The 18,620-nt window shown below is 32.8% G+C and overlaps 1 protein-coding gene across 1 annotated transcript; it reads right to left on the bottom strand.

Annotated features, from left to right (window-relative positions):
* Positions 1 to 2,627: 2,627 nt before the first annotated feature.
* LOC134683798 (uncharacterized) lies at positions 2,628 to 13,543 on the bottom strand. The gene is made up of 3 exons (XM_063543104.1): positions 13,487 to 13,543; positions 7,480 to 7,538; positions 2,628 to 3,244 (listed from the first exon to the last, which is right to left on the bottom strand). The coding sequence occupies exon 3, from the start codon at positions 3,141 to 3,143 to the stop codon at positions 2,628 to 2,630; it is 516 nt and encodes a 171-aa protein (XP_063399174.1). The 5' UTR covers positions 3,144 to 3,244; positions 7,480 to 7,538; positions 13,487 to 13,543.
* Between the last annotated feature and the right edge of the window lie 5,077 nt (positions 13,544 to 18,620).

The following is an 18,620-nucleotide window of genomic DNA, read 5'->3' as shown; positions in this document are numbered from 1 at the left end:
CTCAGTTATTCAATAAATTTCTCAAACCGTTAACTGACAAGAATAACATACATTTACTCAGTGTATTGACTATTGCTTCACAATTTTTGAAATAAATAGTCACAAAACAAATCTAAAGAAACATGTCATAATAACAACAGACCAACTATTCATAAAACATCCAGAGTAAGATGTGAAAAACATAAATTTGTCAACCATCTCTCTTCGTAGCATAACTGATGCGTGAAATGTAACCTATATACCATTGTAAACCTAACTATCAAGTGTATAGAATATTACTTCACAATTTGTGAAATAAATAGTAACAAAACATATATAAAGAAACATTGGCTAGAGGTATAGGGGGAGGGTTGAGATCTCACAAACATGTTTAACCTCGCCGCATTTTTGTGCCTGTCCCAAGTCAGAAGCCTCTGGCCTTTGTTAGTCTTGTATTATTTTAATTTTGGTTTCTTGTGAACAATTTGAAAATTAGTATGGAGTTTGGGCTTATTTTCACCTCTTTTCAAACAAAATTAAAGATATTGACAACATGTTTTTACTTAATTGTTAGCTGCGACATGTCGTAACACATACATAATTGTTTAAAGGGTATGCTTACATAAAATTAGAGTTTTCTCCCCTCTTTTATTTAAAAATGTGCATATGGTGATATAACTCTTCCGCCAAATATAATTAAGAAATTAGGGTCTTTTGATTTGAGGACCTTGGTTTATAACCTTGAAATTGAGTTCAAGGTCATAGGTTAATTTGACTTTCTAGATTTTGACCTTTGCTTTTACCTCATATATATGTATACATGATAAAGCCATGGGACTTTTGGGATTAAGTTCCAAGCCATATGACCTTCAAAAAGGAACCAGAAGTTACCCTGTGTAAACCTGATGTAGCTTTTTAGTACTTTTTGAATGTGAAAGTAACTCAGCTAGTTGATGGGGTGGTGGTAAAGCTTTCTTATCCTTATGCAGTACGAAACATACTTTTTGCTCGGACTTGGGCTGGGTAAAGTTCTGGTGGAAGATTTTGTGGTGAGGATATACCAGCTTGAACTAAATCAGCCAAATACAAATCTTAGTTAAGCATAATACAAAACTCTTTACAACTTAGCTTTCCATCTTCCTCATAATCAGCCAAATTCCTGAAATATTTAAGAACAATTTGTCATTAAAGGGAAATTCCGCGATTTTTTACTTATCATCTAATTATGTTTATCTTAACATAAAAAACACATTTGCAAAGTTTTAAATTTATATTCCTTCTAATAACGGAGAAAATCAAGTATCTGTAACTTTTTTGGTTGAATTCTCGAGTGGGTCGTGACGTATTAGCCCGATTTTTTGAATTCTGGGAAAAAATAAAATCTGTTTAACTGTTATAGCTTATCGACAATATACGTAATTAAAAGTGCACAGCTGACGAATGGTCGTAGTTATTAACCACAATATAATAATGAACGAACATGAATATGCATATACCGTTATGTATTGATTGAAGTTAAACTCATATTTATAGATAATTTATGTTTTTTTAAACGAGATGCATTTTCTCATTCTCATCTCATCGAAGGGCGGAGCCCTGAGATGAGATGAGAATGAGATAATGCATCGAGATTAAAAAAACATAAATAATCTATTTATCGCTGTTATTTGTATTTTCGAATATCATTTAGTTAAAATTTCAGTTAAAAAAAGTATTTTGTACGATGATAATGCATTTTCTTTTGTGGTACTATTTTTTTTGGCGTAGGCTTATTTGATATAAATATGTAGTCGCTCAGAAAGTTCATTCATTTGAAAAAAGATGTCCCATTTGACCATTCGACGTGATCAAGTATGGCGAAGACCATTTTCACTGTTTACAAGCTGTAATTTGGTGTTTCTGCGTATCAAAATGAAGTGAACGATTGAATATATAATGTAAGTGTATTTTAAGTAAGTGTCAACCCTTTAATATCTGTAAAATGAAATTGATTGTGTACGAGACGATATATCATATAGACTGCATGCAGCATGGTCAGTAATCTCGGACTACATGGTCAGACAATAAGTTAATATCCCACACATTTAACAGATAAATGTGACAAACACTGCCCTGTTGTCAGTACGATTACTGGTTATTCTACAATACATGTATGGATGAAGATGTGAAAATGTCCTTCATCAAGGCCTCGCTCGATCAAGCCCCCCCCCCCCCCTTTTTTTTAAGCTGGAGAACCATATCTCTTCGGTCCTTTTGATATTTATTGACAATTTGCAGACAAATTTAATAATGAAGACCATTTCCATCCACAGCTACTTTCAAGTATGAAATAACCAGTTCAGTAGCAAAATTAAAGATATACAACACCAAAACATTTTTCATTTGTATAATTTGGACACTTCAATTGCCTCATTAGCAATCATATCACTTTTATCTGATTAACCCAAAACCTTGCAGTCTGTATAAATAGAAATAATTTGTCAAACTTATCCAATTACTTATATCACACATTGTCATATATATATATGTAAACTGTTTAATTAACTATAACAACAATTGAATTGTAACAAAATAATCCATTTAGGAAACATTACGAATTTTGATTATTTCATGTATGAAACAAATGTATAGATTAATATATCCGTAGATCAGTCACTGTCTGATTCAATAACCTGAACACGTCTGCGCTTGGGTTTTGGGCCAGCATTGTCATCTTGGCAAGTACTTAAAGTAGTAGAATTTCCAAAATTGAAATTGAAATTTCCTCCATTTATTATAGTTCCCTGTGGAAAGAGCATTGCTGAATTTTTAAGTTGAGAAGTGTCTGCATTGTTGTTTTGATCTGATGTAGTTGGTACACCTGGACTTTCAGATCTTTGTTCTGGTTGACCTTTACTGTTTGATACTGACTCGGAAGAACCACCATCTAACACATGTGCTATTTCTTTTTGTTTCTTTAGACTGTTTTTCTGATATGATAAGAGGGATTGAATGTTTTTATGGCCTGTATGCTGTTGAACAACAGTTAATGGGAGGCCCTCTTCTATAAGACGTGTTACAGCTGTCCTACGACCAGAATGATTTGTGAGTTTTTTGTCTGTTATGTTGGCTTTTGCTGCTGCAGATTTCATCAGTGTGCGAAGCTTTCCTTCACCCATAGGCATGTTTTTGTACCAAGTGACGGCTTTGCCTTTTTAGAATGGTTTATTCCAAGATAAAATGGACTGGTGTCATTCTGCATTTCTTGTGGTCTGTGATTTTTATACTGCAAAATTATCAGTAACATATTACAAAAGATATACATTGCTAGAAAATTTAGACAAACTATTCGTTTCAGGATATTTGCTACTCTTTTTTATAATTTTTTTTTATAAGACTGGTATAAATTAATAATATTCAAATACAGGAATGCAAATTAAGGGTCTTTTTGGTTGTTATTGAGATGTAAACCATACGGTATATATTGTATCTGACATAAATTAAAAAAATTATAGCGGACATCCTTATTAGGCAAATGACTATAATGTATCTTTCTAAAATGTATGGTACATGTAAGTTATGGTTTTGGCCTCAATTGTATGGTTCACTGAACTTAGTAATGTGATCATGTAATACAAATGGTCAATTTAATATCAGGTTTATAAAGCGTTTGGCATGGTAACAGTATTTTTATGAGAATAACGAAGCAAAATATGTTCATTTTTGGAATGGTATTTCTTAATTGTATGTACACAATGTAATTGTAGTGTTTAACCTCAAATTCATGGTTCACCGAACATGGGAAATGCCAGTGCTAGTCTGTGAACTATCATATGGACACTTTCTTAGTTTTATAGTAACATGTACCCTATTTACAACATTTTTTTTATCTGATCAATTCAAGCTGATATATATTTATTTTCGAAACCTTTTACAAGATACACGAGTTCACAATTGTATAAATTTCATACAACATTGCATACGTACAGATTTAATGTCTTTACTAGGAACTGCCAGTGTGTTGAGTTATTTTCTATCTTAACACCTGATAGTTGTTGGATAGGATGTTATTGTTCAACTCATCATGCATATATGTATGTGTACAATATTTGTATACTCTTGTTTTTTTATTCGACTTGATATTTACAATTTCATACCTTCTCGTATGCAGATACATGACATTTTTCTGGATTGTCATGGTTTATCCATGCTTAAGGGGCATATGCTCTGGTATTTTTGCAGTTGGTTCCATCCCTTGTTTTTGTGAGTCGCTCATTATAAACGAGGTGTTTTTTCTGAGGTAGTAACCAATTTAACATCCCCCCACTTCAGCTGCCTATGCTCATGGCATCCTCGTAGTCCAAAATTTCGTGTATTTAAGTACCACAGGAGAGTGACCAGACCTTCAGGGTTGTCCATGCCTAATGACCCTGCCTCTATCATGGTCTCCTCTTCAGATAATTTGAGGCAATCTCTGGATTTCTTAAACTCATCATCTATTTTAATGTCATATTTATATCCATTTTGCTTCAGATATCGGCAAATCATGGACATGTACCCATCAAGTGTGCTTGGTTGATATTCATTAGATTCTCCTTCTTTGGCATTTTCTTTTCTGAGACCAACATAAAATTCTTGCAGATACTCATCTAACTGTTTTGGATCAATATTAAAGATCTCCTCTTGAACATTTCTGATACTTAAAATGTAATCAGTAAAAATCTTTACACAACTTTTCATTTTTCTTTTAGTATTGTCATTCTCTCTGTCAAGCATAAATTGCTCTCTTTCATTTTCATTTATCTGTTCAAATCTCTTGTTGAATTAATCAGACTTTTAGCAACTTGGAAGGGCAATACATGTAGCTGTGATGTTGACATTTGAAGTACATGTAGCTACATTTATATCAGTACCAGTATTTGTTTCAGATATTGTCTCTAGAATTATATCATGCAAATCATTGCTGTCTTCCAGAAAGTCTATGTTAGGTGGTAAATTTGATGTGTGATTGATATTTTGTGTTGCATCTTCTTGTTTTTCAGTGTCAGTAGTTTGATTTGTCTTAAATGTCCAGTGATTGATATTGGGAACGTCTAGTGAAAATGCTCCAGAGAAAGCAGACTAGTAGCGTTTCGTTCGTTTGTTTGTTGAGAAAGGAGAGGAAATGCAACCGCTTGTACAGATAAACGACAGAATTACCATACAAGCATTTATAGTCAACACAATCAGAAACAGTCCCCATCGTAAGACGGGGAATATGAAGGCTTTCAAGAATGAACAAGTGACATGTCTTACTCGAACAGTTAGAAAACGGACTATCGACACCGACCGCTTGTTCTTGATATTTGAAATTGTATGCATATATACGTATACGTTTATGATAGTGATGAGTTCTTGTGTTTGACAAAAACTAAATTCCTTAAAGGTTATATCTTGCCATACGTTTATATTGGTTTGTAAGGTGATTACTCAAAATCGTTATTTGAAAATCCTGTTTGTGAGATGTATATTCATTTTAATACAGAAATTTCGTCTATATATATACTAAAAAAAAATCCCGAAATTAATTTTAAAATTTGATACTCAAAAGTTTCCCAGCAAAATATTCACATCCCTTCGGGATAATTAGTGTTCGTCCAGTGGCATATATCACAATTGTTATGACGAATTCTTTCCTTTGTTCGAGAACAATCTTATTGAAATATAAATCTGTGATTTTACTATGTCCACAACTTCAATGAACCAAAGCAAAAGTTATACATCGACCTGTATTTAAATCAAATTGGTTCTCTTCTTCTTCTGGTATACAATAGTTTATCGACATTCGATGATTACATACTGTTGACATACGTGAACTAGTCTATTTACAACACTTATACCCCTATTTATTCAAAATATATGTTTTTTTCTTATGTTCAATGTATACATGTATATATTTTAAATTGCGCTACAGTTCCCCAACTTTCTATCCAGTCGCATAAACGAATCGTCGGCAAGTGCGTACATTTTTTTAAATCAATATTTCTGGTATGTTCCAATCTGTCCTTCACTTTTGAAGATGAGTATATATTACATTTTCCCAAATTCACCCTTGGAAAAAATATTTAAATAGATTTCTATTTCATCAAATCTTATTTTTTTGGTATTATTTATATGTTTATGAATAATATTCTTTACACCAGAAATGTTATTTATAAACAAGCGTACGAGTTTGGTAATGACAAGTAAGACAGAGTTATATATTATACATCTGATAGTTCAAAATGGAAAGTTAAATGTTATCAGTTGGATCAATACCTGCAGAAGTGAAACGATGCAAATTTTCAAATAGAAAATGAACTTTAATATTTTTTTATTGTTTTAGGGTTTTGATGGGCAAGGACTTTTTTTACAGATTTGTTTAGATGGGTGAGGATTTTTTTCAGAATTTAAAAGGATGGGCAATAACTTTTTTTATGAATCAATATTAAGAATCCACCAGCCCATCCATCTGATAAATATTGAACGGTCCCTGACATCTGCCAGCTAGACATGTACATCTTGCAATCATTTCATACACTGATCTATTGTATATAGTATAAGTAAACAGACCAAAATTCAAAAACTTAACTATAACCTCTGAACCATGAAAATGAGTTGACAAAGTATTGCCCGCCCAGGAAAACAAGAGTGCACACACTGAAATGTCTCGCATTCTTTACTAATCATTGATATTATGCTGATAGACCTAAATATAAAGCTTCATTACAACTGTCACATAAACTCAACATTAACCAAGAAAACAAAACATTGATCAATGAACCATGAAAACGAGGTCAAGGTCAGATGAAACATGCCAGACAGACATGTACAGCTAACAATTCTTCAAAACAGCAAATATAGTGGACTTATTGCTTATACATTAAGAAAAACAGACCAAAACATAAACACTTAACAATGGACCGTGAAAATGAGATCATGGTCAAATAAAACCTGCGTAACAGACATATAGATCATAAAATATTTCCGTACACCAAATATAGTTGACCTTATGCATAAAGTATTAGAAAAATAGACCAAAACTCAATAACTTAACTTTGACCACTGAACCATTAAAATAAGGTCACTTTCAGATAACACCTGTCAGCTAGACATGTACACCTTACAATCATTCCATACATCAAATAAAGTATAGACCTATTGCATATAGTATAAGAAAAACAGACCAAAACACAAAAACTTGACTATAACCACTAAACCATGAAAATGAGGTCAAGGTCAGATGACACCTGCCAGTTGGTCATGTACACCTTCCAGTCCTTCCATCCACCGAATATACTAGACCTACATGTATTGCTTATATTATCTGAGATATGGACTTGACCACCAAAACTTAACCTTGTTCACTGATCCATGAAATGAGGTCGAGGTCAAGTGAAAACTTTCTGACTAACATGAGGACCTTGCAAGGTACACACATACCAAATATAGTTATCCTATTACTTATAATAAGAGAGAATTTAACATTACAAAAAATCTTACCTTTTTTTTCAAGTAGTCACTGAACCATGAAAATGACGTCAAGGGCATTGAACCTGTAACTGACAGAAAGTTCGTAACATGAGTTATCTATATACAGAGTATGAAGCATCCAGGTCTTCTACCTTCTAAAATATAAATCTTTTAAGAAGTTAGTAATGCTGCCGCTGCCGTAGCCGCAGCCGGATCACTATCCCTATGTCGAGCTTTCTGCAACAGAAGTTTTGCAGGCTCAACAAAAACCAGGTGGGCAATACTGCCAGAAATAGGTAATACTAGGAAATATGATTTTTTAAATCCCTTTTGGACAGGTGAGCTAAAAATGCATTTTATTGCAGTGTTTATGTGCATTGTTAATTTTACTTGCTATGAAATCATAATGCTAAATAAACACCCTACGGGATCAATTAAGTCATCAACTCTGAAAAAGGCTGGTTATTGTTATATAAACATATAAACATATTTATAAACATGTGTTCTAATCTGAATAATTACATGAATTGTTAATTGTTAACTTCATCACCACGCGCGTGTCCCTTGTTTTATTGCTACAATATTAACATCTAAATAACACTTTCAATTTTGTACAGGCCAGAATATACAGTCATTGAAAAAAGTGAACTTCTTTTAATCTTCAATCAATATGCATAAATATGATAAATATCATTAAATGAGGCAATACACAAAATAAAATGATTAAAAATATTCACATGTTAATTGTGTTTTCCTCTTGTTTGATTTCATTTCTTTGTATTTCAAAATTTGTGTCTGTATTTTCTGGACAATGATCGATGCACACATAATGAATTCTGCAAGTTTATTATATATTGTACAAATGTACAAAGAGAGTTTTAAAAAACAAATTATAAGATAAATATATTATTGTTCTAAAACACAAGGAAAAGTAATATCATACTATGACAGGGTAAATCTAATACTTGTTGTTTTACATAATAAATGATAAAATATCATGTAAATAAATGTTTCATTTTTTTCTATCTTTCTTGTCGCTAAAATTGTTTTCTTTTGCATATTCTTTTAATATGTATTGGGATTAAGTAATTTTAATAAAAAAAAATGTTTTTTTGTTGCTCAAATAATTAATCTTGTCGCTTCCGCTAAAGTTCTTCTTTTCCCTATTTAGAAGGACCGCTCCTTCCATCTTAACTATACAACCAGATAAAAGATGACTCAAGGGACTTTACCAGAGACAGATACCTTTAAATAGCCATCAATACAACAGTAACATAAAGAAAACTGGAACATGATAAAAGAATTTATACTGAAACCACCAAAATAAACGTAACAAATAAAACATCAAAAGGAATCATGATTAACAAATAATATCAAGGAATGGATAAAATGAAAGAACAGAACACACGCCAATTATAACTAGAGGCTCTGAAGAGCCTGTGTCGCTCACCTTGGTCTATGTGAATACTAAACAAAGGACGCAGATTGATTCATGACAAAATTGTATTTTGGTGATGGTGATGTGTTTGTACATCTTAATTTACTGAACATTCTAGCTGCTTACAATTATCTCTATCTATAATTAACTTGGCCCAGTAGTTTCAGAGGAGAAGATTTTTGTAAAACATTACTAAGATTTACGAAAAATGGTTCAAAATTGACTATAAAGGGCAATTACTCCTAAATGGGTCAACTGACCATGCTTTGGTTTTTGAGTTATAAGCCAAAAACTGCATTTTATCCCTATGTTGTATTTTAAACTGTGACAGCCATCTTGGATGGTTGGCCGGGTCACGCCACACATTTTTTAACCTAGATACCCCAATAATAGTTGTGGCCAAGTTTGGTTAAATTTGGCCCAGTTGTTTCAGAGGAAAAGATTTTTGTAAAAGATTACTAAGATTTACGAAAAATGGAAGAAAATTAACTACAAAGGGCAAGAACTCCTAAATGGGTCAACTAACCATTTCGGTCATGTTGACTTATTTGTAAATCTTACTTTGCTGAACATTATTGCTGTTACAGTTAATCTTTATCTATAATAATATTCAAGATAATAACCAAAAACAGCAAAATTTCCTTAAAATTACCAATTAAGGGACAGCAACCCAACAACGGATTGTCTGATTCATCTGAAAATTACAGGGCAGATAGATCTTGACCTGATGAACAATTTTACCTCTGTCACATTTGCTCAAAATGCTTTGATTTAAAAGCCAAAAACTGCATTTTACCCCTATGTTCTTTTTTCAAACATGGTGGCCATCTTGGAAGGTTGGGCGGGTCACCGGACACAATTTTTAAACTAGATACCCTAATAATAATTATGGTTTAATTTGGCCCAGCAGTTTCAGAGAAGAAGATTTTTGTAAAAGTTAACGACGCCGGACGCCGGACGCCAAGTGATGAGAAAGCTCACTTGGCCCTTCGGGCCAGGTGAGCTAAAAAGAACAGCATGAAAATAAAATGAGAATGGGAAGAATTATCTATTTATGTAAATATTCGCTATTGCCTTTCTTCCGAATATGAGAGTAAGACTCATAGGTAGGCGTGTAAAACTTCCTGGAACTTGTGTGCTATGTACATATGGACTTAATTTAAAACAATATGACAAAGACAAATCATATAGATTATGTACTTAGTACAGTGGCTTTGTAGTTTAATATGTTGTTGTGGATCCTTCAAAAGTTAGAGTAGTCTCGATGCACCAGAGTTATCGTTCTTACAGCCAACAATCTACAATGCATATATATGGAGCGTCTGGATTATCGAGACTAAAGTTAGAGTGGATATGCCACTTTTGTAGGATTCCAGAGTGTCAGACATATTGCTTCAGGTCGGTAGGCCTTTTCACCACCGAACACTACCGCACACCGCCGAACACCACCGAACACCCCAAAAGTTTATTATTTTGTCTTTTATTGTTATAAATGTGAATTAAATGTAATATTCAAGTTATTAATTCAACAAATCAGAAGATTAAAAGTCCAAATATCTACAGAAAACAGTCTTATAATCACACCACTTTTTGAACTCCTCTGAACCTCATGGGCAAATATACTTTTTTTCTATTTTTTGCTTTTTCTAACTCTTCTATAAAATAGTTGTACCAATAATAATAAAAGAGAAAAATATCAAAATCTAACCAATGAACAGAGATCCATGATACTTGCATGAAATTATCATTACTAATTTTGAATATATTTGAATGTTATAACACACACAATGTAATCCGGAGATGTTTTTCCTTATATTGATTTTCCATTTCAACATAAAAATGATGCTGATAAAAATAGAAAAATTGATTAATTATATGTAATTTAATTTATTTTATCGTTTTATTGTATAATATCAATTTTTTTCTTAGTGGTTGGTGGTTTTTGAGGTGTTCGGTGGTGAAAAGACCTACCCGCTTCAGGTAGTGAGTTCCATTTCGAAATAGTAAGGGGATGACCATATGATATTCTGGGGGGGGGGGGGGGGGGGGGGGGCAGGATGATTTTGAAAATAAATAACTCAGCCTTGATAATCACAAAAATAAATGGTTTGTTCTTTGGTAGTTTGAAAATAAATTTCCTGACTTGCAATGTATTGAAAATAAATAACTCAGCAGGTCTTCAGCTTCTTGGGCCTTCAGCGGTTCCAAAACCCTTCAAAAACAAATTTGACTCGCTCCGCTCCGCGAAATATGTAAATTTGACAGTACTTAAAGTCTTTTGAAAGAGGCTAGGTAAAACCAAACTTTAATACTATGTATGTACATGTATATTGGTTGGGAAATTAAATAATTCATTACATGAAGAAAAGTATAAAATACTTAATCTTATTTTACCAATTGTCTTTTATAATATACTATGTATTTGTGTTTCGTTTGTCCTGTCTTGCTACGTATTATCTTAATATGTTTGTATATATTGTCCTCTTGTACACAAGTATGTGTCTGCATGCATGAAGTTATGAATAAAATCTTGAATCTTAAAATTTCTGCAGAGGATAATGATTAATTTTGAAGTTAAATGGTACACAATAACTTGACTATACAACTTGTATTATTCATAATTAAAAAATATTTTAAAATTGTATGTTTTTCGAAAATCAGAAATATAGTTGTGAAAATGAATAATCAGTCCCTTGCTTTAATGACTGAAATGGAAAATCTTGCTTCAATAGTGCAGAAAACGAATAATCTGTCCTCTCAGTTTACAAAAATAAATAACCTGGCGATCAAACCCCCCCCCCCCCCCCAGAAAATCAAATGGTCGTCCCCTAAGTTTAACAGGATAAAATGAAAATTTAAAGGAATCTTTATTTGTTGATATTTGCGTAAATTTATGTTTCCCCCTAATATGTCTATCAGATGTTGTTAAATGGTATCGGGATCGTTCGCCCTGATTACATGTTCGCCCTAGGTTCGCTCGCACTGAGTGTGTTCGTCCTGATAGTCCGTTTCCCCTTGGTTCGTTCGCCCTATATTCATTTATGATATGTATATGTTACATCAATAATACGAAATATATATATATATAATATTAAAATTTCGGTATATCTATTAAAAGTTAAATACAGAAAATTTGCTAAATTTATATTAATTTATTCAAATTCTTGACTGCATTGTTACACTTTATTTTATATGATTACTTTTAATTACTGTTGATTGAATATTGATTGCTGATTTAGGTATCATTTGAAATCTTTGATCACTGATTATATTTCCTAGTAACGTAACTACATGTATACAAATACAAACTAGGTCCTCAATATCTTGAAGTCACAATATCTTGGGTACCACGATTTCCCGAGAAATACGAGAAAAACGTAATATTCCCAAAACAAACTGATATGTCCTGAGAAATTTTTTTTTATTGGTGTTATCGGTGTTGTACTGCTTAAATTAGTGTAATAGCATACGATAATAAGGTTTAAGGCCTTCATGATTAATAAAAGTACACGCAATCCTCAGAAAATCGACTTTAATTTATGTGTTTTGTTTGCAAATTTGATACACAAATTATGACTGGACCGAAAGACCATGAGGACCAAATGAAAAATGCTAATAACTTTTCATTTCTTTAAGGATTAATCCCAAATTTGAAATATAATAAGATTTCATCATTTGATATATAGATTTAAGAAAATCTTATTTTTTCAAGAAATTTTAGAAAACGTGACAAGACCAACGCTGATAATGACAGGACTAACATCTACAACGACAGGACCAAATAAAAATGCTTATAACTTTTTTTTTATTTTTCAAAGAAATTATCTCAGATTTGAAATATAAAAGGCAGTGGCTATTCGACCAGAAACGTAACAAATCTGTTTTTTTCCGTATTTCTCGGGAAATCGTGGTATCGCAATATCTTGTGGTGACTGGAATGTACAGAAACGTATAACATAGTAGCAGATAGCTTTAGACAAGTTAACATGATACATCGTAAATATTCAGCTAAATTGTAGACCGACTTCAACACATTCAATTATATACACACAACACAACACAATACTAAAAAATAAAATCAGAGCGAACGGACTCGGGGCGAACAGGTATTAGGGCGAACAGAAACTGGGGCGAACCAGAATCAGGGCGGACGGACCCGGATTCTTGTTAAATTGTCCCTTGGAACTTCAACTAACACCAAATTTATAGTTAATCTAGCTTTTTTCCTTCTTATTTCTAAATTTTCCCATTCCAATGATTTACTAGTAATTAAATTTGAAACTGCTCCAGGTGATCTATCTTTATAATCATGGAAGACAAACCTGGCTGCCTTACGCTGTACCTGCTCAACCTGAGTGATGGCAGTGATGTGTTGCTTTCGTACGGACCCCAGACAGGGGAAGAGTATTCGACGACTGGACGGACAAGTGATGTGTACGTAAGGTTATACGTGTGCAGTTTTTCAAATTCCTGCGAAGAAAACCTTTAAGGGGTATTTGCCGGCTCTGATACAAATAGACACGGACATACATCAACATCGTTATTCTCCTTGATAAAAGTTATTTTCACTTTATATATTGCTGAAAATTAAAAACTTACTTATTATGCGTGTGTATTCTTCAGGTCTGCAGATGACAAAAGAAACAAACACCTGAGGCCCAATATTGTTAGCCGTCGTCGATTCATGATTACAGTTCACTACATTTACTAAATAAAGGGAACATCTCAAACATCTTTCGAAATATAGACTGTATTTTGGTACCAACTGCAGGAATGAAAAATGACCAAGATTTACACTCAATAATTTCTAAATTTCTATTATTTTGAAACTTAAAAAAATGAAAACAACACATTATAAATTCCATGCGTCCGAAACGTTTTTCTTGATTTTATCACAGACATATAATGCATATATGTCTCTGATTTTATGATAGATTAAAATACCTTCAGCAGGTCAAATATTTTCAACTGGCCGCGTGATTTTATATTTTATTTATGATCTAGGCCCAATCTTTTAAGTTTATCCCCTGCTTAAAAAAATGTCCCTGTGCAGAAATTTTCAGTCCTGTCATCCCAGAGCAACATTTGAATATAAGAATAAGAATACTTTATTAATCCAATTATGGACCCTTGTGGGTTTTAAATTTCATACAATGATTTGTGTTATAACAATGAAATAATAAAATGAAAGTACATGACAATACATAGAACACTGAACAGTTATATTGCATGCACATGGAAGAGAAAGTAATATGAGAGACACTCAATTTCTTTAACATGTTTAATATATTATTCCCCTTTAAACAGATATATAAGAAGTAATGGACAATCCAAGCAACGAAATGTTCCATAGGCTAATTCGTCGTAATAGAGGCAACAGAAGCAAGGACTCGATGTGCATAATGGAAAATGGTGAACTTCAGTACTCCCGTGGACCAAACGCAAAGCTTCTTAAAACATTTCGAGGACCTAGCTGGCACTCAAGACAAAGGATACCCCCGAATTTCTAGACCTACATAATGCTCGAGACGTAATGTCCGGCACAAAATCAGCGAACAACTGTGCGAACAAGAAAATCTTACAACCGAATTCAGCACTCAAAATATCAGTGATGCCGTTAAACTGCTTCATTCTGGCAAGGCAACAGATGAATAATTAGCTAGGTCTCGCTGCTGAACATTTAAAAAATTCTCCAGCAATAGTAACACAATTCTTTACAAACTGTTTTAATACTATCAAGAAAGATAAACTTATTCATTCCACATATATTTAAAGCAGGTATAGTTATACCTGTGTTAAAAAAAGGGGGGGAAATCAAATGATGATGGACAGCTACAGGGGCAAGGGGAATTGCCGTCACACCGATTGTGTCAAAGCTCTTTGAATGTACCATACTGCCATCTCTAACTCAAAAATTTAAACAATCAACTCTTCAATTTGGTTTTACAAAGGGCATTTATTTTTTAGAGGGGACCTTGGATACACAACATGTGTATATATTGACGGAGCGGTATACTAACTGTTCATTTTATTCTTCAATATCTGGCGTATCACACGATACATGTATTTATCTTGTACAAAGCACATTATTATTCTTTTTTAGCTGCATACTAACTGTTCATTTTATTCTTCAATATTTGGCGTATCACACGATACATGTAGTTTATCTTGTACAAAGCACATTAATATTCTTTTTAGAGGGGACATTGGATACACAACATATGTATATATTGACGGAGCGGCATACTAACTGTTCATTTTATTCTTCAATATCTGGCGTATCACACGATACATGTATTTTATCTTGTACAAAGTACATTAATATTCTGTTTAGAGGGGACCTTGGATAGACAACATGTGTTTATATTGACGAAGCTGCATACTAACTGTTCATTTTATTCTTCAGTATTTGGCGTATCACACGATACATGTAGTTTATCTTGTACAAAGCACATTAATATTCTTTTTAGAGGGGACCTTGGATAGACAACATGTGTATATATTGACGGAGCGGCATACTAACTGTTCATTTTATTCTTCAATATCTGGCGTATCACACGATACATGTATTTTATCTTGTACAAAGTACATTAATATTCTGTTTAGAGGGGACCTTGGATAGACAACATGCGTTTATATTGACGAAGCTGCATACTAACTGTTCATTTTATTCTTCAGTATTTGGCGTATCACACGATACATGTAGTTTATCTTGTACAAAGCACATTAATATTCTTTTTAGAGGGGACCTTGGATAGACAACATGCGTTTATATTGACGAAGCTGCATACTAACTGTTCATTTTATTCTTCAGTATTTGGCGTATCACACGATACATGTAGTTTATCTTGTACAAAGCACATTAATATTCTTTTTAGAGGGGACCTTGGATAGACAACATGCGTTTATATTGACGAAGCTGCATACTAACTGTTCATTTTATTCTTCAGTATTTGGCGTATCACACGATACATGTAGTTTATCTTGTACAAAGCACATTAATATTCTTTTTAGAGGGGACCTTGGACAGACAACATGTGTATATATTGACGGAGCGGCATACTAACTGTTCATTTTATTCTTCAGTATTTGCCGTATCACACGATACATGTAGTTTATCTTGTACAAAGCACATTTATATTCTTTTTAGAGGGGACCTTGGATAGACAACATGTGTATATTGACGGAGCGGCATACTAACTGTTCATTTTATTCTTCAATATCTGGCGTATCACACGATACATGTATTTTATCTTGTACAAAGTACATTAATATTCTGTTTAGAGGGGACCTTGGATAGACAACATGCGTTTATATTGACGAAGCTGCATACTAACTGTTCATTTTATTCTTCAGTATTTGGCGTATCACACGATACATGTAGTTTATCTTGTACAAAGCACATTAATATTCTTTTTAGAGGGGACCTTGGATAGACAACATGCGTTTATATTGACGAAGCTGCATACTAACTGTTCATTTTATTCTTCAGTATTTGGCGTATCACACGATACATGTAGTTTATCTTGTACAAAGCACATTAATATTCTTTTTAGAGGGGACCTTGGATAGACAACATGCGTTTATATTGACGAAGCTGCATACTAACTGTTCATTTTATTCTTCAGTATTTGGCGTATCACACGATACATGTAGTTTATCTTGTACAAAGCACATTAATATTCTTTTTAGAGGGGACATTGGATACACAACATGTGTTTATATTGTCGGAGCGGCATACTAACTGTTCATTTTGTCGAGCCTTCGACTTTAGTCGAAAAAGCGAGACTAAGCGATCCTACATTCCGTCGTCGGCGTCGTCGTCAGTGGCGTCCACAAATATTCACTCTGTGGTTAAAGTTTTTGAAATTTTAATAACTTTCTTATACTGGATTTCTACCAAACTTGGACAGAAGCTTGTTTATGAGCATAAGATACTATCCAGAAGTAAATTTTGTAAAAATAAAATTCCATTTTTTCCGTATTTTACTTTTAAATGGACTTAGTTATTTCTGCGGGGAAACATTACATTCACTCTGTGGTTAAAATTTTAAGAATTTTACTTTCTTAAACTATCCTTGGTTTGTACCAAACTTGGACAGACACTTGTTTATGATCATAAGATAGTATCCAGAAGCAAATTTTATAAAAAAATAAATCCATTTTTCCCGTATTATACTTTTAAATGGACTTAGTTTTTTCTGCGGGGAAACATTACATTCACTCTGTGGTTAAAGTTTTTAGAATTTTAATAACTTTCTTAAACTATCCTTGGTGTGTACCAAACTTGGACAGATGCTTGTTTATGATCATTAGATAGTATCTAGAGGCAAAATTCGTAAAATAATAAATCCATTTATTCCGTATTTTACCTTTAAATGGACTTAGTTTTTCTGCAGGGAAACATTACATTCACTCTGTGGTAAAAGTTTTTAAAATTTGAATAACTTTCTTAAACTATCCTGGGTTTGTACCAAACTTGGACAGAAACTTATTTATGATCATAAGTTAGTAAATTTTGTATAAAGATAACTCCATTTTTTTTTGTATTTTACTTTTAAATTGACTTAGATTTTCTTCCAGTTAACATTACATACAGTTTGCAGTAAAAGTTTTCAACACATTTATCAGATTCATTAACTGTCCTAGATGTTTACCAAACTTGGACAGAATCTTCTTACAATCATAGGATAGTATCAAGAGGAATATTTTTATTGATTTTTTGCCTCAATTTTGTTGAACCTGCGATTTACAGCAAAAGTAGGCGAGACACTGGGTTCCGCGGAACCCTTACAAATTTTATTCTTCAATATCTGGCGTATCACACGATACATGTATTTGATCTTGTAAAAAGCACAATAATATTCTTTTTACGGGGTACCTTGGATACACAACATGTGTATATATTGACGGAGCGGCATACTTACTGTTCATTTTATTCTTCAATATCTGGGTTATCACACGATACATGTATTTTATCTTGATATAGCCGGGTAAAATGGCTATTCGACTATTTGTAAATCAAGAAGGAAGATTCGCTCCTTAAACTTTTATTTTAGCAGTCCGGCAAGACCGAACAACAAAATCCAAACTAAATGTAACGTAACATACAAATTAACAATTATAGTAATATATATAAGCACAAGCAATCAAAGGATTAAGCAGATTAACAGATGACAAATTAGAAATAACAATAGATTAAAAGAGTAATTAGTGTCCGACACGTATTTGTAAATTGTAGTCCAAACTGTCACAGAGAATAAATAATGAAATAAATTGAGCAAATGCATTTAAGACCTTTGTCCAAGATTATGACATATAATCCATGTAAAACACTTATGCCTAAATTTACGACAAAGTCTACAATAATAAAATAAATGCAAAATCTAAATATACATTAAAACAATTAAATGTTGTCTAAAAAAACTAATTTCATTGCACTGTCCAAATTGTCCGGTCATATTGTACAAAGCACATTAAAATTCTTTTTAGAGGGGATCTTGGATACACAACATGTGTATATATTGACGGAGCGGCATACTAACTGTTCATTTTATTCTTCAATATCTGGCGTATCACACGATACATGTTGTTTATCTTATACAAAGCACATTAATATTCTTTTTAGAGGGGACCTTGGATACACATCATGTGTATATATTGACGGAGCGGCATAATAACTGTTCATTTTATTCTTCAATATCTGGCGTATCACACGATACATGTTGTTTAT

The sequence above is a fragment of the Mytilus trossulus genome, chromosome 9 (assembly GCF_036588685.1).
Source record: "Mytilus trossulus isolate FHL-02 chromosome 9, PNRI_Mtr1.1.1.hap1, whole genome shotgun sequence".
In the NCBI taxonomy this organism is placed as follows: domain Eukaryota; kingdom Metazoa; phylum Mollusca; class Bivalvia; order Mytilida; family Mytilidae; genus Mytilus; species Mytilus trossulus.
This window is presented reverse-complemented; position numbering and strand designations above follow the sequence as displayed.

Bases quoted from the DNA above. Each gene is read 5' to 3' on its own strand.
- LOC134683798 (XM_063543104.1), bottom strand. From the start codon at position 3,143: ATGCCTATGGGTGAAGGAAAGCTTCGCACACTGATGAAATCTGCAGCA.